Source organism: Phalacrocorax carbo, chromosome 7 (genome assembly GCF_963921805.1).
Source record: "Phalacrocorax carbo chromosome 7, bPhaCar2.1, whole genome shotgun sequence".
Taxonomy (NCBI): Eukaryota; Metazoa; Chordata; class Aves; order Suliformes; family Phalacrocoracidae; genus Phalacrocorax; species Phalacrocorax carbo.
Window position 1 is genome coordinate 43,369,936 of NC_087519.1, and position 21,434 is coordinate 43,391,369.

At 37.7% G+C, this 21,434-nt stretch overlaps 2 protein-coding genes across 4 annotated transcripts in view; both read right to left on the reverse strand.

The window, feature by feature from the left end:
- Positions 1-124: 124 nt before the first annotated feature.
- On the reverse strand, positions 125-6,738 carry RNF7 (ring finger protein 7). Of its 2 annotated transcripts, none has more exons than XM_064457703.1 (3): positions 6,533-6,738; positions 3,236-3,283; positions 125-1,753 (listed from the first exon to the last, which is right to left on the reverse strand). In XM_064457703.1, exons 1-3 carry the CDS (start codon positions 6,701-6,703, stop codon positions 1,697-1,699), a joined length of 276 nt encoding a protein of 91 aa, XP_064313773.1. In that variant the 5' UTR covers positions 6,704-6,738; the 3' UTR covers positions 125-1,696. The 2 variants fall into 2 exon arrangements, with proteins under 2 accessions (XP_064313773.1, XP_064313772.1); XM_064457702.1 differs by having other exon boundaries at positions 6,526-6,735.
- A 10,028-nt stretch (positions 6,739-16,766) lies between these two features.
- Positions 16,767-21,434, reverse strand: part of RASA2 (RAS p21 protein activator 2) — a 52,161-nt gene continuing 47,493 nt past the window's right edge. For both annotated transcript variants that reach the window (XM_064457712.1, XM_064457713.1), the window contains 3 exons: positions 20,695-20,798; positions 19,927-20,116; positions 16,767-19,045 (listed from right to left, as the gene is read on the reverse strand). In XM_064457712.1, the coding sequence (XP_064313782.1) occupies positions 19,015-19,045; positions 19,927-20,116; positions 20,695-20,798 (325 nt within the window). In that variant the 3' untranslated portion in view covers positions 16,767-19,014. The remainder of the gene's footprint in view (positions 19,046-19,926; positions 20,117-20,694; positions 20,799-21,434) is intronic.

Here is a 21,434-nt window from a genome sequence, read left to right on the forward strand (position 1 = left end):
CTCTGACAGCTAAAAATTATTTTCTCATCCAACCAGATTTTCTTTTGCACTCATTTTAGGAAGAATCCATTTACACAAACATAAATACTCCACAACAACATAAATGCTATAGGCACTTCATTACTTCTGTTAACTTATTTTATATTTGTTTTCAATTTTAAGACAGACATCATCTGGAATAATAAACAACTGATTTGATAGACTGTAACAGTGACACAGAGCATTTTTTATCATCTCAGTGTGTAATGAGACAAAAGATATATTTAAAAAATACAAAACATTTTAAAAACAAGAGTACAAGTATTAAACAAAAACACAGCAAACTCTGCATGTATGCCTGGTAACACAAAGATTGCCATTGGAACTACTTCATACAGTGAAGATAAACTTCTTTAAATATACTTAAACAGAACTAGACAGAAATACATCTGCTGAGAAATGCATTAAACATTTAAGATGATAATTTTGAAGTAAGCAATCATATGCATATAATATTGCTTCAATTTCACACAGGTTTATTAACCACTTTATTAAGCCTGAATTTGTTATGGACTTAAAGCCATAATTCAACCTATTACATATATTAACCTCCCCAGCATATGTTCAGATTAATAGTAATTATTCTGGATGTTTAGGGAAAAGACTAAGTCAGAGGCAAACACTCAAATATTTGTAAGAAAAAAAATCATGATTCATATAAAAAAGATGATGTGTTGAGGACTTTGACAAAAATGAAATGCTTCCTCCCACTTGCAAAACATTGTAACCAATAAAATTATGATAAAGAAATATCTATTAACTGAATTTTCATGAAACCATAATGTAGCATTTTTCCCTACATTTAATTAGTACCTCCCTTCCTTGGGATACTTAAATTATCAGTTTTGTTTGCTTTCTACATTAGTCAGCTAACCAGCAAAACTGTTTATGCCCCTAGTTAAATGATATCAAATCTGTGTCTTTGTACCCAAAGTCTCTGGATTGAAAATACAGGTCTCCATGATTAAAATTATTAATGTGGTTAAATTTCAATACTGTTGTTGTAGAAACCATGTACAGAATATGATACAGTAACAGAGATACAATGAAACAAAATTTTCTATCGTCATAAAGAAAACCTAAATTAGAAATGTTTAGTATAGTGTGATGGAAAAAGAACATCACAAATGCTTTTACACACTATTAATTCTAGATCATGGACTGCGTTTTTGTATACAATTTTACTTAAAAAACAATGTCTTTATCCTGACAGTAAACTATGCAGCGTATCAGACTTACAGGTAAGGTCAACCTTTCAAATTAATTCATTTATCTATGCAAAAACATTAAATAAATGGTATTTAGAGTATAAACTGCACCACCACACTTCTATGCTCTGAGAGTTAACACTCAAATTGTAACAGATACATTTATTCATGTAGTGTCTCTCTCTTTTTCTGTTGTGGAAGTATCTGCAATAAGACTGATCATTGCCTCCTTGTGCGGCAAAGGCCATACAGCAAAACCACACTGATCTTGTAGCAGATAAACTAAATAAATTCGATGACTGACATATGCCATATGCTCATACAAAAGAATGGAACAAGACATACACTATTTCAACAAGTTTAACAGGAAAAAACCTTCCAGTGTTTTTATTTGCCTATTCTCTGGACTACCCAGTCCTGCTGGCAGAGGGGACAGCGATTATTCTGTTTCACCCACAAGGACATGCAGCAATTGTGGAAGGAATGATTGCATTCTCCCCAAACCACTGAAAGAAAAGAAAAAGAACATATTCCAGTCACACTCAGCTGCCCAATCAACACCTACAGCAAAGTCCAAACTGTCACTCACAGATGCTTATAACCACTGCAAGCTTTAGAGGCAAAATGGGTCATCACTGATTTATCCACTGAGGCTGGATTATTATGGTCATTCTGATGATGGCCAGTTCTTTGTCATCAATCCTTTTACTTATTTCCAATTATGAAAAAAAATGCATATATTCTCACCTTCTTGTATAAAGTGACAAGAGTTTTGTGAATGTATAAACGTGTTTATCAGTTCTGTTCAGAAAATAAGTGCAGCTTATCTAAGCTCTTTACTTTATCTTCCCCAGTACAAGATACAGCCAACTGGCTACTGACTGACTATCACACAAGAGCATATCACCAAATTCTCATCTGAAAGGCAAGTGTTTAAACTTAAATGTATGATACCAAAGAGGCATATTTGACCAGTATATAGCCTCAAAATGGGATCTCAGACCAGAAGTTATTCAGAGGCTACAACTGTTTTGACACAACAAAAAGGGTTATCTCTTGTCCACCTACTCCTGAATAGGTATTACTTTCCCCCCCTTATCTGTTCATATAGGAATACAAGGGTACCAATCAAATGAGTATTGCAAATTATGTTTTTCCCCCCTCTCTGACTATCTTAAAGAGGACACTTAGCAAGCCAGTTAAGATATCTGAAACAGGAAATTCCTGTTCTCATTAGAACAGTCATCAAAACCAACAGTGGATTAAGTTTGAGATAACATAATTCAAAACAGAAAGAATAAGAGCCTAGAAAGCTTTACCACTGGTTTAAAACTTGACTTAAAGGGATAAAGCAAACTCTTTGAGACAATTTCCACTATTTTAGAATTAAATATATCAGACGTAAGACAAGATTTGCTTTTGCATACATTAGTATGTAACTGAAAGTATGTTTATGTTTAAAAAGCATTATAGCAAACTCAAGTAATTCCACTGTTTCAAATGAAAAGTGAACAAAACAAGCAATTGCCTCCACTATACCTGAATTAAGACTGGGGAAAAAATGCTTTCTAACCCAGACACACATTTATTTCAGAACAGAGGAGTTTTATTGGTATTACTGTTGTACCTTCTGGCATGCATCTCAGAAGAAAAAAAAAGTAGCCTTTTCCTACTCACTTCAAAAGTGTACATTATCATGTCCTCAATTACGCTTAGGGTGAGAGAAACTTAAACCTCTCAGTTGCATATGTGTTGACTGCAAATTTGAAGCAGTTTTGTTCTACAGCACGTCTGAGGTGAAAAGTAATTTTATTAGTGCTCAAAAATACAGCATAAAGTATTCCTAATGTAAAAAGATGACACAATGTAGAATGAAACACCAGATTACTTTTGAGCATTAATAAAATCAGTATTTCCTTCAAACTTTAAAATGCACCCTACTGAGAGAAGCTTCAATTGAAAAACAAGCGAATGAAATCACTACATACCAACACAGTCTTCTTGTTTGTTTTCAGCTTGACATCTAAGACAGGCATCTAAAAGCAAACAAGAACAAGACTCAATTTGATTCTCAGGATTCCATCTTAAGAATAGGTTTGTCAGAGAAAAATATAAACTCTAAAATCAATTTACAAAGGTAAAAATCCCAAGTTTTGATGTCTATTTCAGCCCTTTCACATTAAATAACCTCCCTGAATTTTAAAACAGTGCACAACAATCAAATATATATCTGAAAGAGATCAGAAGAACTATAAACTGTCCAAGAAGTTTTGTTTATTTTCCATTGCTTTGGTATTTTCATAACTTTGGCTGAAAAAAGCCTTCTCCATTTTGTAGATATAATAACCAGCAGATCTGTGCCAAGGCACTCAGGCATATTAAGACCAGAACAAGCACAAAGCCAAACCCTAATTACAGGACTTTGTTTTTCACATGTCAGCATCTCCTTTTAAGGAAATCATTCACAATTTTGAATCTTTTTAGGCTGTACATCTCTCACCACAACCCCCACCTCCTACTACTTTTTATATAGTAGTCTTCCTTAATAAGTACCTGCACGTACTTTTCACAAGTCATATACATATGTAAATATATTGGTTAATTTGGTAATACAAATAGATAAACATGGAACAATATCTAATTAAAAATATTTCTCATCTTTGTTCGCTCCAGCCTGTGGCTATAGGACTGGATGGCAGGTTTAGGACTAAATAAGATACAGAAGTGACAACTTCCAGGCTTAGTACTGTGCCACACACATACAGTGGAAAAATGCCTTTGTTTCTCCTTTGCCCTGACACAGGCTGCCATACACATACGCACACATACCACGCGCAATAGAAAGCTTTCAACTATTATGGGAGCAAACACATTTCATCTCCTCCAAAGAAAGGGTAATAGCATAGACAAAAGCGTCCTGCAGGTTGGACCTGGCTTACATGTCACTAGCTGGACCATCTTTTCCTAGAAGACAGAAATATAATGTACAACAGGAATTTAGATTTGAGTATTTTTGGTTCCTCTGCCAGATACGGTCGGTCCTTCTATTTTAGATTCATCTGCTGAGACTTTCCTCATTTTCTCAGGTAATAGAAATCAACGAGGACAGAAACTCTGAAACAGTTGCCCTTTCCTCACTGAGATAAAAGTAAGGCAGTAAATAAAGTTTCCTGTTGTCTGTTCCTATAATTTATATTTCCATAGCATTTAAGGGCTAAGCTGCAGGTAAAATTCAGCCAAACTGCTTCAACTTGTGCCATGGTACATCAAAGCAAACCAATCTGGGATCACCTCAATATGCAGGGCAGTAAACTGTGGCAGACTAGGTGTCACTATTGAAATCAGCTTTCCTATCCTAGCCCTAGGTTTGGAGTTTCAGACCAAGAAGCAGCACACAGAGCTGAGGACAGATATTACTGCAGCTGTACCAAGGTAAGCTGTCCCCACTCCTGCATCATAACCCTAAGAGTGTCAGTCTGAAAGGTGAAGCAAATCTGAGTCAGTCCTGCTGCAAACCTGCCCTTCCCAGCTAACACCTGCATTTTTGTTTCTTTCCCTTGTATTTCCGTGATCCTTGAAGACCAGGTTGGTTCCAGGAGCAAAAGCAGTAGAAAACTAAACCAGCTAACACTCTGCTCCCCTGCAAAAATGAAACAAACTGCCTCAAACCTAAGGTTACTTCAGATGCAGCGGCTCTACAGGAGCCAGAGCGGGTCTGGCAGGGTCAACATGAAATTACTAAACTGAAGTCAGTAATGATCAAGTTTCACCCTCTAACAATGTGGTTTGTTCTCAAAAAAAAAAAAAGTTACCAGATTTTTCTGCTAGTTTCAGATGAAAACTACTCCCTTGGTCTAGTTATGAAAAATTATAAATTAATGGACTTCTTCCTTCATTTTCACAAAAGCTCCATGTTACATTTTGTTCATTTAAGACTTCTTTATAATGCCCTGTAACAGGCTAGCTAGAACAGGGAAATACGCTCTTAAAATTATGGCTTACATTGCAGATGAAGCCAATTTCATATTTCCAAGGTGTTCTCTGTTCACCACATAAAAGCAGACAATCTTCAGAACATGCATATGCAAGAGGTGAATCCCCCACCACTTCAGCCAGGGCTGCATTTTTTTTTCTTCTAGTACACATTTTTGCCTTCTCTGTTCCACAGAACATTCTCAGTGAAAACATGTATGACAAATTACAGCATTGCATATTTTGTCTCATTTCTGTTAAGCCAAAACCTGACTGGATTTGCAGTATCACGGTTCCCAGACCTACAAAAGCAAGGTGCTCTGGAGGGAATCATGGGACATTTGTCCTGCCAGGCTGCACCAAGCCCAAGTGAGAAGACAATTATGTCTAGAGTGACTCAGCACAATAATAAATATTGGATAGAGATTTACCGTAGAAGCAGAATCTAAGGACTTTTCAAAGATCCAAGATAAATATCATATTTCTAAAACATGTTAGAAAACGGTAATACCAGTCAACGATGAGGCTGCTTCCAAAGAGATTCTCCAGATTTCAAAGCTAGGTAAAGTAACCCCTTCCTTTTCAACAGATTTTTCAGTACATTCATGTGTGTTAAACCGCACTAGTAATTAAGAGGCTTGGGTAGAAGTGTTAAGAGGCTCCAGATTTAACAGATTCGTTAAATGAATTTATATCTACATCCACAACTGCTTCTTCAAAAAACCACACCAAAACAAAAACCCCCACGTACAGCAGCACCGCGCACCCGGCCCTTTGGCCAGCTCGGCTGTAACTCGGCGCCTGCGGAGCTTGCCCACAGACAAGGGACGGCCTCCACGGGCAAGGCGCTGCGCGGAGGCCGGGGACGGCGGGGCAGCAGTCCGCCCGCGGGCCCCGGCCCAAGCTCAGCCCGCCCGCGGGCCGTCGGGCACAGGGCAGAGGCCAGCCGGCGCTCCGGCCTCCCCGGCAGGACGGCGGCACAGGGAGGCCGGCCCGGCGCCCGGCAGGGCAGAGGGAGGCGCTCCCCCGAGGGCCGCGGGCGGCCTGAGGTGACTTCAGGGGCCCGCGCTCCCGTGCGGCGCCGCGGGCGCGGGGACCAGCGCCCTAGGCGCGGCTGGCACGGGGGCGGGGAGGGCCGCCCTCGCCCGGAGAAGGCGCGGAGGAGGAAGAGGAGGCGCGGCGAAGGCAGCCCCCTCCCCTCCTGCCGGAAACCGCGTCTCTCTCCTCCGCCCGCCGAGCGAGGGGAGGCGGGCGCGGCGGCGGGGCGCCGGCCATGGCGGCCATGGCCCGCCGGCCGGCCGCTTACCCATGACCTGCACCCGGCAAATGGCGCAGGTGTCGCACTCCACGTCCCAGCTCCACATGGCCACCGCATTCCACTTCTTCAGCGAGAACATCTTGTCGGGGGCGCCCGCCTTGGAGCCCGCCGAGCCCGGGTGCGAGTGGGGGGCGCCCGGCTCGTCCCCGTCCTCCAGATCGGCCATGGCGGAGGGGCGGGGACGCGGCGGCGGCACGCGGCGGGCGGGAGCGCGGCGCTGCAGCGCCAGCCCGCGGCGGCAGCGGGAACGGCAGCCCCGCCCCGCCCTTCCCTGCCGCGAGCTGCGCTGCCGGCGCTAACGGGCGCGGCCGCCCTGAGGGGGAGAGGGGCCGCCGCCGTGGGCAATGGGAAAGCTGAAAAAAAAAAAAAAGAGCCTAATAAAAGGGTGGCGATGAGGCCCCAGAGTGGCGTCTTCACCAGTTTGCTCTGAGGGGAGACCCACACTCCCGCGGACGAGCTGCGGGGAGGGTGCCCTGAAGAAGGCGGCCACAGCAGCCCCGTCGCGGTTTCCTGCTGTACTATTTTTGTGCCTCATCATACAAGCCAAAATTCGTTAAGAGGACGCGTGCCTGCTAACACAGGGCAGGGAGTGGGGAGACAGGCCCTGCTCCTCCACCATTGCCTCAGTAGGAGAGGTCCCATTTTCATGGTGTGCATGTCAAGGGTTTTCTTAACAGGGCCCTGAGGATTACAACCATGGGATGATCCAGCAGTGGGACTAATTCAGGCCTACACCACCTGCCTGAAGTGGTTCCCCAAAGTCTCCCCTGCAGCCCCATCAGCCCACAGCATTATCCACCAACATGAAATTGCAACATTCTTCAACATTCAATTTCTGTATTATTTCTCTTCATTGTTCCAATATTTCATTATATACACACTATGAAAATGCCTTGAAAATACCACAACTATCTTACGTTCAAAGTTCTCAAAGCCTACAGTCTCCAGTAACTCAAAGCTAAGTCTCATTAGACAGCAGTAATCCTTTATGGAAATGATCAATTAAATATGGCTACTTTGTCATGTCCAAGTAGGATGGTCTGAATTTACTTCCTAATTTATCAGCTTAAGTTTGTGAGAGGACAAAAAAAAAATCATAGGTAAGAGCTGTGAAGCACTGAAGAACTAAAAAACTAAAAGGGAATTTTAAAGTGGCGGATTACAATAAAAAATAAAATATTTACATATACAACTACATCTTAAGAAGTGGAGCGTCAAAGTGTCGATAAGAACAGAGTTAAACAATATACATCATTATTTTAAAAGTTAATAGAAACCTGAATTTCTAATCATTACCCAAATAACAGTACACAAAACTGACTTTTTCCAATAGTGCCCTGCCTCCTTAAGCCTACTTTAAGATAATTTGTTACATAATGCTGATATTCATGTACAACTTGAAGTTTAAAAGATACAACGTTCTATTTAAAGTTATGACAAACAAATAAATGGAAGTTGTAAGAGCTAAAGTTTGAAACAGCCCAGCTTTCTTTTCCTTTTCTCAAGACTTACCAGTATTTCATCTGCACAAAGGCTCTGCTATCACATGGCCAAACATATGACATTCAGAGTACCCAACACAAATCGTTTTTTGGGCAGCTTTCAATATATACACAGCAGTTATTTTTGATGTAGTTTAGGGCATTTCTATGGAGGCATACCCTAAAACAACAACATACCCCATCACACACTCTGAACAGGAAGAATCAACAACAAGACATTACAGGTGTGCAGGGATGACACTGGTTCACCTTAGCTTATCCACAAAGCAAAAAACTTCAAGGCAAGAAGCCTTCTCCAGGTCTGGATCTGACCCTTGTGTGCGCACATGCAACCCTCTCCCCCCCTTTATATTCTGATTAGTTCGTTGCAATTTATCAAGTCCAGAGACTCGATACTGCAGAAATCTCAGTATATCCGTGGTGGTTTTGGTGGTTGGGCTGAACTTTGAGCACCATCTTGCAAAGCCAAATGACTCCAGACAATCTCAATATCACTGGTGGAGGCAAGACCCCACTGGTACTGTAGAAAAATCTGTGGATTCTCTATTCACTAAGACAGTATTATAAGTCATACCAACCGGATTACTTACCTTCGCTGTTCTGTACCAGTACCAGTCCAGTTCTGAATCTACATCAGATTGTGGTGCTAAGCTTTGAAAACTAGCCTGGATTACTGCTTACTAACTTGAGAAACTGTTTCTCTCTCTACCACTTAAAAAAAATACCTGTGCTCAATAGAAATGCTGCCAAACTGAGGTTTCAAAATACTAACTTTCTGCTTTTCTTCAGTATCAATACCCACTTCCCTTCAATAACAGTTGCTGCTGATTGTCACAGCTGGATTACATATGATTAAAGGCACAGGAATAACAATGTCTAAGAACATGCTATAAATAAGAGTACAGAGTCAAAAATGAGATATTTTAAAGGGCAGAGACAGAAATTGCATTTCTTAATCTCTTTTTATAATTCAAAATATCATTCCATCCAGAAATGTAGTTTTCCTTGTAACAGAAATAACTATAATTTATCTCCATGTAACTCATCTCTTAGATGGTAACAACAATAAAGTAATATGTACAAAATTAATGTGAATTTGAGAAAAAAGCAATTTTGGATAAGTTGAATGTCATGACCCCTAATCAAGCGCAGATTTTCTTTATGTCGAAGAACTAGAGGATCTTTATTTGTAGAACTTATAATACTTTAAATTGGAATGATTCCTACCTTCAGTTACATTGAATATAATCAATGTTAAAACTCACACTGGCATGATGCCCTAAACAGACATTTCCTGATGCCTGGTATAGCAGACAACAGCAACGTTGAAGCTGCTGAGAAGGAAAGCAGCTCCAAGTCATTCTGAGGACCCTGTATCAATCTCAGAATGAATTATTGTTAGCACAGAAAAGGCATACATGGTGCATCCATCCAGCTTTGCAAGTGCTGTAGAGTCATACAAAGTGTGAATAGAAATAAAAACTTCTCATGTGTAATCACATATTTTTTTAAAGCCAAGGAAGACTTTATGCAAGATTTTTGAGTACATTAATGTATTTTTGGAACATTTGCTGTGTTTAAACAGGACACCTAGCAGTTGCCAAACTGACATTCCTCATGAAGGATGTTCTCTGCATACAGAAAGTAGCATGAGCAGCTGTATTGTAAATTTCTCCAGCTGTGAATCACAGCTTCACCTGAATGGACTGGACTGCCTTCACTATGGGGAGCGGGTGGGTGACCAAATCCTCCTGGAATTCCAACTCTCAGACATGTTTCCTAAGACTGCTGGCAGAGTAAGCTGTATACTTCAGCAGTGGCTTGCATGTTGTGCACCTTGGCCACAAAAATCTGGCCTTTGGTAATAAAGTAAAAAATAAAAATAGTTCAGTCACTTCGGTGATATTGATCTTAAAGATCTTCTACATTAATCGACTGTCAAAATGTCACACATTTGCTGTACACTTTGCAAATACAAATATAAACCGAACTGATTTCAATAATTTGGCAATGCTAGTTTTAACCTGTAACCATTCCCTGAATGCAATTGCTTTGTGACGATACAAAGTTTTTCCTGCACAACTAGGAGAATGGCAGCAAAACAAGTGGCTCAAGTATATAGGAACTGCTCTGGGTGCCTGTGGATAGAAAAAAAGTAAAATATGAAACATGGTCATTAAAACAATTACGATCCCTTCCTTTAATGTCTTTTCCTCATGTAAGAAGCTGTCAGGCATAACCAGCTCCTTTGCCGAGCATATCAGTTCAAATGAGATGCAGCTCTGAATTTATTCCAAAAGACTGGGATACCCTTTGATAGAAAAGAGATTGCCAGTGTGAAACACTGTTTTCAGTATTGGGATGAAAGAGATATTTTGAAAACTATTTCTTTTCAAAACAGAAAGGAGGTAACTTTTGATATGGTACTCTTGCTTGCCTTGTCTACTCTTAAAAATAAAAATAAAATATGCATTTCTACTGTACAGTGCCAGAACATCCATTAACAGAAATCAAATAATAGTTTTCCAGCTAATAATTATTTTCTTGGCTATTTTATCACCTGAAGACCTGTATAAAAATTTTCAAGCTGTTTTGGAGAAATACTGTCCTGGCACTCTAGAATTCAGCTGTTCCCTACAGACACACATGACATGAAGGAGGTGGCACATGGGAGAGTGGCACAAAACACGATAGCTCTTTCAGCGAGTTTTCTCTATGTACTTTGTCACTGGTTTTAACTATAAATAAAAACCCATTATTTCAGATTGGGCAGGGGAAGACTGCATTTGCTTATCTCATTCAGACTTTACTGAAAGTGTTCCAAATTCAGTATCTCAATATAGGAACGTGAACTACGTTCCTCTGAACCTATCAAGTGGTTGTCCAGCTAGAACTAGAGCTGCTCAGCCACTGTGCGCTACAGAATGGGAAAAACTAACTTGTTTGGCAACTGTGAATGGGGACGTACATAATAGTAGGTATCCAAATTTGGATTATTGTTTTATATTATACAATTTACAATCAACTAAATTTCTGCAGGAATGTCACAGTAAGGATGGAGTGTAATCCACCAAGGATCGATTCTGATTGTCTCCAGGTCAAATAACACTCAAAGCTCCAAGTATTCGACATCCAACTTACATAATTGCCGTAATAGTTTTCATACTCCTAATCCCATGTCAAATGAACACACAGATGCATCTTCACCTTGTAAGAACATTTTCATTCTCTACGCACCTTTTCAAACTCTGAATATTGCACAGACAATGGTTTGGAAGCATGTACAATGCCTTTCATAGATTTTTTCACAAATCTGTTGAGAATGGAGATGTCTGGAAATGACCTCACTTTTTTTTTCTTTCCTCTTAGAAATTTTTGAGATTTTTGTTGTTTTTTCCACAGCTTGCTTACTCTGAAACATAGAATTGAAGATTATTTTTAGTAATAACAAAACTGTTATGAAAATGTCAGTTTTATGATAATGCAAAGAACAGTTATGTAAGCATGTGTGTATCTTGGCCAACTAACACACATGCTGGATTGCATTATTACACTCACTGTTTATTCTGTCAATGGACTAACATATATCAGAACACTTAAGTACCGTGTCAGTTTTTCTGCCAAAGAAAATAATTTGTGCCATTTTACAACTAGGAATATGCTAAACAGGGCTATTAATGGCCAGTACTAACAATACTGTTGTGTTCATAGCTGAGACCTCTGTAAGGGCAGACGGGGGGGCTGCGATAGAGGAAGACAGCACAAGAAACAGTGTTGTATCAGCATGCTGTCACCTGTAACAAAACCACCAGTAGGAGTCCTTAAGGTTTTACTGAAGCTGCCCGATACAATTGCCAAAATGGAAATAGACTTTTGTTGTTAATATGTACCGTTTCTGTGAAAGAGAAGCATGAAGCCGGCATCCAGAAATAAAAAAGAAACAAAAACAAGAATTAGGGAAACATACTGCATTTGTGGAATAAATTGCATACCACTTTTACGCTGGGATGATCTCACTGGAAAAGAGGCTGGAGTGAAGAAATCACAGAATATATATCGCTACCCAGAGTAGCGAACAGAGTTAAAGTACATCCCCACCAACCTCCCTATATTGCCACACATGTATGTGATTTGGCATGACTTACAGAAGTCCAGGAGTGAGTTCAAAGACAGAAAAGTACTAGTAATTCAGATTCTTAAATGCATCGTGCAGTACTCATTAAGTGAAACAAATGGACATGATGACACCTAATATACGGAAGGAAAGTCCTTAAAGGTATTTTACCAAAAAAGTTAATGACTTTTGCATGGGAACCCTTCTGCTTTAATGGGAAAACCCTGTCTACAAGAGACTAGATCACTCCTGAGTTTGCCAAGCTGCTTTAATTAAGTCTAAACCCTTGAAACTTCTCCATTCTTCATACAACACCCAGGCTCATTCATCTCTCCTTCTGAAGCAGAGATTTAAAGCCAATGACACAAAGACCCCAGACTACTGCATCAAATTCTATACTAGGTTCTTGTTTGCTGATTGTTTTACTCTCTGGAGTAAAACTCAGCTATTACTGTTCCCCCTGAACAGTGTGGATTGTCAAGTTAGAAGCTTGTCTCATATTCCATTTATTAACTTTTCGGAAAACTGTGAATAAGAAATGACGCGTATTTTAATGGAGGCTAGCTGGTTGAGAATGGAATGGAATTCTGAACTGAAAACTGAAAACCAAGTTAGGTTGTTTTGATGTTATGAGGGGACACACCCCCAACTATTTTGAAATATTGACACTTCCTATATTCATGAGATAGTGCTGTTTGTCTTAGTATTTTGAACATCCCAGTGGTATTTGGAACTTGCCTAATATCAGAATATCATATCTGCCTAATATCAGAATAGACTCCATAAGCCACTGTTAGCAAATCCTGCAACCAAAGCATCAACAAGGGAAGCCACACAGAAACTTGCCTCATGGAAACATTAAAAAATGTTTAAATTACTGGAAGGTATTGTGTAGGTGAGATCTATCCTCTTATCATTCACACTTGCAGACAGTATGTCCCATGTACCATTTCACTGGACACATTTTTTGACCCTGACCCAACTTTCTACTTTCAGATTACGGCCAAGCAAGTGCTAGAATATATACATGTACAATTCAAGTATATACATAATTAAAAAACCAAACACCCCCAAATTACGTATCTGTCACACCATGGGAGAATGGCACGACACGGAAGACTTGACAGGACTCCCAATCAACTACTCAGGAGGAAGCTAGGTGAATTATTTTGGTTGTTACAGAAATCATGGTGTTTTGTGTTTTTATGAGTTAGATCTTTCATGGAGTTTTTCAGTAGTTCTGGAACTCGTCCTTTTATTTTTCCATTTGTACAGCTTGATGGTTTATTTAAGATCTCGTATCTAGGACTAGGATTATTTCTGCTTCAATTTTAAGATACTTGTAAAATCACGTAATCTGTAACATGTTGGGTCTAATTTATACTAGGGTACATCAGCAAGATTAGGAGAAAAAGTGAGAGAGGAAAAGGTAAAGGACTAAACAACTTGCGAGGTAAATAAGCTATATTGCATCATTATCACATGGAGAAAATGCTTGTACAAACCTCTCGGCTTACACTGTCACCGTCTGGGGCGTCAGCTCATAACTCAAGATTATTAAATTGACCAAATACTTGACAAAGCATTTTGCCTGCACCTGACACCATTTAAATACTTTTTAGTTACAGAAACTACAGGGGAATAACTCCTTCCTCTTGGACTTCTAAAATTTGCATTGCTAAACAACAGACCACCTTGCCATCCCCCACCACGGAAAGAAGAGACTGAGTTGTATATGCTTACTCTTTTTTCATTAAGTACTTTACAGGTCTATGGATGAAAGATGCAACGTAAATGTCAGGTCTGAGCATTACTGTAGATCACTCGATTTTTATAGGGGAGTTTCCCTCTAATTTTATCTCTGTCGCCTGCTTTTTGCCATCTGATGAAGGCTTGTTTCTGTATCACCTAGCAACAATGTCACAGTGTCCAGGAAAAGCAAAGGCTGAGCAGGCCCTCTGAAACCCCATGGAGCTCCCACCCCACCCCTAAGCTTCTCAGCCAGCTACTAAAGTAACCCCTCAGTGGGTATGGTGTCTGCACACTGATCTAGGAGGAAAGCACTGCGTGAATCTGCCTGGCTTTGAAGCCTTCTGTTGTTTTTTATATATATATACACACACACATATACACACACATCCCTCAAACTATCATCTCTCTCTGCTCCCTGACACAGTGGAGTTTGTCACTGAAACACCAACCTGGAGTAAAGCAGAGGATATATTGCATTTTTTGAAAAACCAAAGCCAAAATCTTCTGCGTTACTACCTCAGAGGGACCAGGTAAGATATTTTTACCTTTAAGTCTTGAATCCAAGACACACAGTGGATTTACTTTGACTGTTTTATGATTCTCTCAGCTCTTTTCCCTATGTAGGAAAAATGACCAAAAATAGAAGATGAAAGTGGGAAACAATCACAACCCCTTGCAGCAAACAAATTGTCTGATTGGATTTAAAATCCCATATCATTAATGTTTCTAAAGTGAGAATAAAGATTTATGTCCTCTTTTTGGTGAAACTGTTAACTAGCTGCCACAGCATTTGCAATAGTAATGATGCTAAAATAATTATGACCTCAAACAGTTTAAAAAGCTTGGTCATACGATTATAGAACATCGTATTAAGATAGATTTATATATGGATGAATTTTGTTATTTTCCATAAACATAAACAGTTATTAACCTAAAGCATATTTTAAAAGCAATTCAGGAAGGTTGTCTAATAGGTTAAAAAAAAAAACAACACAAAAAAAAACAAAAAAACCCACCACACATTCTTACTAAGCACATGAACTCCTGAACACTGCAGCCACTGGATCTTTTTAAACCTTATTCTGATTGTAGAGCAACTGATTATCAAATTTCTGTCCCTGATTTAGGTACATCAAGTAACTTTTTATTGTTAAACTATGTAATTTAGCTAAATTACACTCAATATTCCCAATTCTTATAGCTCTACTCTCAAACTCAGATTATTTTTTTTTTTGAACAGCTGCCTATCTTGCTGAACCTCAGGAATAGACAAAGTATTCCAGCAGCAGTCCCATCACAGCTGAACACTGTAACACTCATATAGTCTCTTTACTGCTATTAAAGGATTTCTTATTTATTTAGTCCCCAAAAATCATATAAACATTAAATATGCTTCTGTAACTATTTAAGAACCTTTAGTACAATGTATGCATTTGTGCATTCTACTGGAAGTTGCTCATATTTGTTACTGGGAGTTCCTTATTGGACTAATTTTTATTCCATATGCATGCTCTTTTAAAAACCATACTGAATCAGTCCTTATCACACTTGACTAAATGTTGCAAACTTTATAATTTAAAATACATACAAATGAGCAGAAACTAAAGAAAACGTCTTGTAAACACTTAGCTTTCCATATATTGATTCTGTTCACTATATATGAAGATAAGTAGACTATATGAAGATAAATATGCTCACCTATATATAGGCTCTAAGTATGCATTTTCCCACTAGAATTATCTGCATGTATGATGGGGGAAAAGATCTATAGAACTGTGTGAGAAGCTAGCACACTGATTTTCAAGGAATCCAGAGTCCTAGGAAGAACTTTATACAGAGGCCTTACGCATCTATGATTGCCAGCCTAGCCCAGAACTCAAAAGTATGATCAGCACCGAAGCCACAGATCTTAAATGGGAATGCCCTTTTCATACCATGGTCTAGAGAAAACTCAGCTAATGGGAACCATTAGAGAAGGTAGCATATTAGCAGTGAAACAAATAGATCACTCTGCTATAATCATCACAGAATCCTTGCAAAAAAATTTTTTAATGTCCACAGAAAAAAAATTTCCTCCTGTACTTCCAACTTCATCTTTACCTTCCTGTGCTTTCTGATCTCTGCAAATGAATGCAGTGACCACTCGGACTGGGCCTTAGTACAACTTACATCAGAATTAATCAAAATTAATTCCAAAATGACTGGAAGGTTTGCACTGTAACTCTTACTAAGAGCTTCCATACCAGCAATAAAGGACAACAGGTCAGCTCTCTGTACAAGGAAACAAAATGTCTCAAGACATTAAAACTCACTTGGACAAAATTATCTTATTAAAAAATGCCCATAAGCATAGGAGGGGAGAGCAAGTGGCAAAAAAGTGCCCAGCTTACATAAAGAAGATTGAGAAAAGTAAAGACTATTTTTTCTATATGCAATGTATTTAAAATAGGTCTGACAAATTATATAGCTGGTACTAGTACATAGGCCAAGTAATGAAAGACAAATCAGTAAGCAAGGAAAAAAAACCCCAGTCATCTAACACTAATAACATAGTACTAGATATCCTTCAATGCATCAGACCAGGCACTGCAAACTTTTAAGAACTGTCAAATTATTAAAGCTTCTATGCATGCTATTATGCTAAATGATTAACTATCACCTCTCTCTCCAACCATTAGTCTTAGTTAGAATGTAACAATGCTGTACAGGACCATGCAAGATCCCTCAACTTAATTTTTTTTTTTCCTGTCAACTAGATTTATCCCTTTATACCCAACTCCTGTATGTAAGCCCCTATTAGTTCAGTCTTCAGATAAATGCTAACATTTTAAAAAGCCAGGCCTCACAATGAACACAGTGTATCTCAAGGTTGTTGTAATTTATTTGTGAGTTATTCTCAAGCAATGTTACAAAACATTTTAATGTCTTGATAAGAAAATAAAATTTAAATAAAAATACATTCAACAATACATCATAATACAAATTAAAACTAATGATAATTTATAATCCTAACAGAACTAACTGCCAAATAGCATCAACTTTCTAGACTAATCAAAATGAAGGCAATTTTCATTATTAATCATCCTACTTGTACCTAATTAAATTCTAGAACATCTACTGCATTTTAAAACATTACAAAATGAGAAATCAAATCTTAATGGTCACAAATATTCAATGGCCTTTGTTTTTTTCCCAGATATTCCAGTACCAAAGCAAAAAAGTGCATTTTTAAAAAAATTTGTTGCAAGAGTATACAATTTAATTTTTCACAAATTTGACTTTGGAAACAACAGAAAACGGCTCCAAGAAACAGATACTTTGCCACAGGTTTAATCCATATACAGCAAAACCAAACTTTGACACTTGACCACATTCAGCTTTGTTTAATGGCAGCTTTTTATTAATGGCAATTAATAAGACCCACTTTACCTTGGCAAAACACATTTCTTGGCATTACTGTATTCCCTCTCCCTCCCCCCAACCCCAATTTCAAAAGTACTGAACCCTGGGTGTTATAAAACAGTTTGTCTGGTGTTAAATCAAATAGTGATTCTACAAAGTTACATTCATTCCAAAAGATATTTCAGTCCTGTCTTGCCAACTTGCTTTTATCACAGGAAGCCTCCCTACAACAGCATAATAAATGTATAGTAATTTAAACAGCTTACAGTTTCAAGCGTTGTGGATTTCTATTCTATTTGTAAGTTACATTCCTAATTTGGCCAAATCATGATTGTAAAAAAACCCCAAAACCAAAAAACACCCAACAAAACAACAACAAAACATCCCACAGCAAATGCTCCAAAAATAAAAGTACCACATATAGTTATTATTAAAAATAATATTCCAAGGAGTACCACTGTATTTAATACTGACGAAGCAAAGTTGCCACAGTAATACCTTTGCTTCTTCCTGGTTATATACATACATGTTCTTTCAGCATAAACCTAACTTCTCAGATGAAGTGAACAAAAATTAATCTCACTGAAGTCAAGAATGCCAGTTTAAAATTGTGTTAAGTGGCAAATACAAATCCACATAACTAAAGACAAAAGAATGTTGATCATTCAACTGATCATAACAAGCAGATACTACAAAGTATCTAAAAATAATCTGGGATAGTCCAGATATCTAAAGTGCTTTGAGTGATTATAATAGAGATTACTTATTAGATTTGTAGTCAAAGGTGAGCTGGACTTAGTTATTGCTTTTTATTAAAAAAAAAAAAAATCATAGTGGGATAATGTAAATTGATCAGTACTGAACCACAATCTGTTCACATTTACATTTTTCTATCTGTAGGCAAACTTATTTAAAAAGAATGTTGTTACCCTGCATTTCTTTTTAGATTAAGAAAAATTATGTACCTTAAAAAATCCTAAAGAAAATAGATAGTGGTCTAATGTCACTCCATATATTACTCACCCCAAATGTAAACAAGAGGTACAACAAAGGTTCCCTGATTTCTTCTTCTTTAGTACTTAAAAACATAACTAACACTGGTATCTGCTGTCCAGATTATTTGCAGCATACTGCATGATTTTATAAGACTTCACCTGTAGATAAATCAAGTCCTGACAACACCTAATACAAGGATAAAACAATCAAATTAATTGAGTGTGAAGCTTCAGATCTTATCCGTGTCATAGTATCTTGGGATTTCTATTTCGAGATCCTTATCAGCAGGGCAGGCACTCATGGTAAACTCCCGCAAGTTTGCAGTGTATGTATTGAGAGATGTAATCCAACCAACAAATGCCGTGTAGATTTTCTTCCATTAAAAAGCTTATTTGTTTAGAAAGTTCTTTCCAATAAGACAACAATGGTAAAACAACACTTAGATTTATTCACACCTGTTACTTCTAGAACCTGGAACTCCAAATTCTTCAGCAAAATGAGAATAAACCTTGAGACCAGATTTCCAAGTAGATATTTTTCTATTAAATATTAAATAGATTGTCAACACAACTCGCATTTATGTTCATTCTTAAATACTTTGTAAAAATGCATATAATGATTTAAAAAACCAAAACAAAAACCAAATAACCCAAACACTCAAGAACATTTCCAGTTTCTTTTTTCATCGAAGTGTGCCACAGTTTCTTTTGGTTAGGAAACTTTTCCAACAATTGGATTTTCTCTGGGAAAAAAAAAAAAAGCGTCTGTAAATAATTTTAAGATTAACATTTGCTTTCTAGCTGACATCACACAATTTTAATTTATTAAGAAAACCTATGTTTTTTTGTAATTTCTACTGCTACTTGTGAGATTTCATGATTGTGGAAAACGTCACATACTTTCACGAGACCTCTAAATCAAAGTCAATATTTCTAAACAACTCGGGTCAGCTACTAAACCAGGCAAACCAAATCGGGATTTGAACATTCTTTTCTTCCAGTGAATCAAGCCTTATGGATGCAAAGAATAAATCAGAAAACTTGTGAGTGGTGTTCCATAGGTATCAGCCATGATTGAAGAGAATTGAAAGAATCTCCTCTGAAACAACAATGTACTCAAAAAAAAAAACCAGCCTGTTTTTTGAACTTCACTAGAAACAGTATTTATCATTGAGCATGGTGAGTGAATTACGAACAGTAAGTATACTGCATGAAAGGTATGTTTCTGCAGGGCAATTTTTACAGCTCTATATAAATTGATATTTTCTTTTAAATTACAAATTTCAGTATGAAATAATTAAAAATAGAAGGTAGGCAGTCAGGGATAAATTTTGTGTGCAATTCAGATGTTAAATTGCAAGGAAATTAGTGTCTTTACACCCGCTTATGGGAATCTCAACAGGAACACAGATGAATCCTACAGCAGAGGAACTTCTTTATCTTCTAACAGTTGGTCAAAAGCTGCATTACTACAAATGATGTATCTTATTTTTTCCATGACTTTGTGTTGTCTAAATCTACCTTTAAGTTAAGCCTTTCTACCTCAACAAGCCTGACCTTGTTCTGTGAATTATTGTTTTAAAAATACACACTTATGTACATCAAAATGGCTTAAGATACTTACTCACTACCATATTTCGCACTAGATGACCTCTTCTTCTGGTATTTTTCATGCGATTCATTCAGCTTTTCTACTATATCTATTATCTGTTTAAGTGTATGAAAAGTTGCAACAGAATCTTCAATTGTGAAGTTAGAATAATCATCTGGTTCTTTCCGTGGACCTTGATAGACTGCTATACTTCCACAAGCCTCTACAAAAATCACCACAATTATCCCAATTAGAATTTTGATAATTAACAGACAGATCTAACCGTTTAGATTTCAGAATGTTGGAGTCACCATTTATGTAGCTTACTCTAGCTTATACAGAAAATGGGTTAAGACAAAAGCAGGAAGCAGTATCAACTAGATGTATTTACAGTTCTGTGGCTTATTCTCTGCTGGTTGTGTTCAGCACCCTGAGCATCCTGCTCTCTCCTGTTCACATCAACAGAAAACCAATGCTTTCTTGCAACTCAACCATGTTCAACAGAATTCACTCCACAGTCCGAAAGAGGAGAACAAAAACAGAAAAGCCACCGGCTACAGTTGCAGTTTCTGTTTAGACTGTTAAAGATATTTCATATATGCCAATTCAACTGGAACAACATGCATGCCTGATAGCTATTGTAAAGAAATGACTGAAGAATGTCTGATGCCAGACCACTACAGACAAAAATATAATCTGTCTCTCTACTCTCTTATTATTTACAGGTAAATTGGTAAGGCATCAAACTGATGGGCCTAAAGAATTAGAGCTGAATAACATTATTCTGAATTATTGGAGTACCTTCCAACTTCTGTAGTTTAGACATGTTGATAGTGAAAAGTGAGTAAATTCTTTCTGTCTCTCTGTCTCCATCAATCTCAATTTGAGTATCAGCAGGAACGTCTCTAAAAGGTGAAAGAGAAACGGGTAGTCAATATAAGTCATTCTTGAAAGGTTTGAATGGAAGTAAAAACTGACTGTTTCAATATACTTAGCCTTTTAATATGTCTATCACTCACAGACAGCTTCACAATCGCTACACAAAACTTCGCATTTGTTGCAAGTATTCTGTAGTAACAGGCGTATACAGTTTTGAGGGCAATGAATAGCTTTTTCCAATACAATTTATAATTCAGTATATCAAGGGAAAAATACTTCAAAAGTATCAAAGCAAGGGTAATGATCACTGTTATTAAATGACAATTAAACTTTTCTTTTAAAATCTACTATACTTGAAAGGCAACCAGAAGAGAATGACAAGATACATTCCTAAACTAGAATAGTTAAAAACCAGAAAGACAAAACCAACCCAAAGTTATTTAGTAACGAGAACCTTTTGAACTGTTGAGAAACCTAATATAGGAATGAACTAAATAACATGGAAAAAGTATTATATATATTTTCAGAAATTTATCTTGTAGGACTTATACTGAATTTTAGAGGACTGACTGCCATCTTTAGTCTGTAATTTATGCAACATAACCAGTTATGGATAAATTTATTTAAAAAAATAAGATCAGAGCATTTGTTTTCAGAAATCA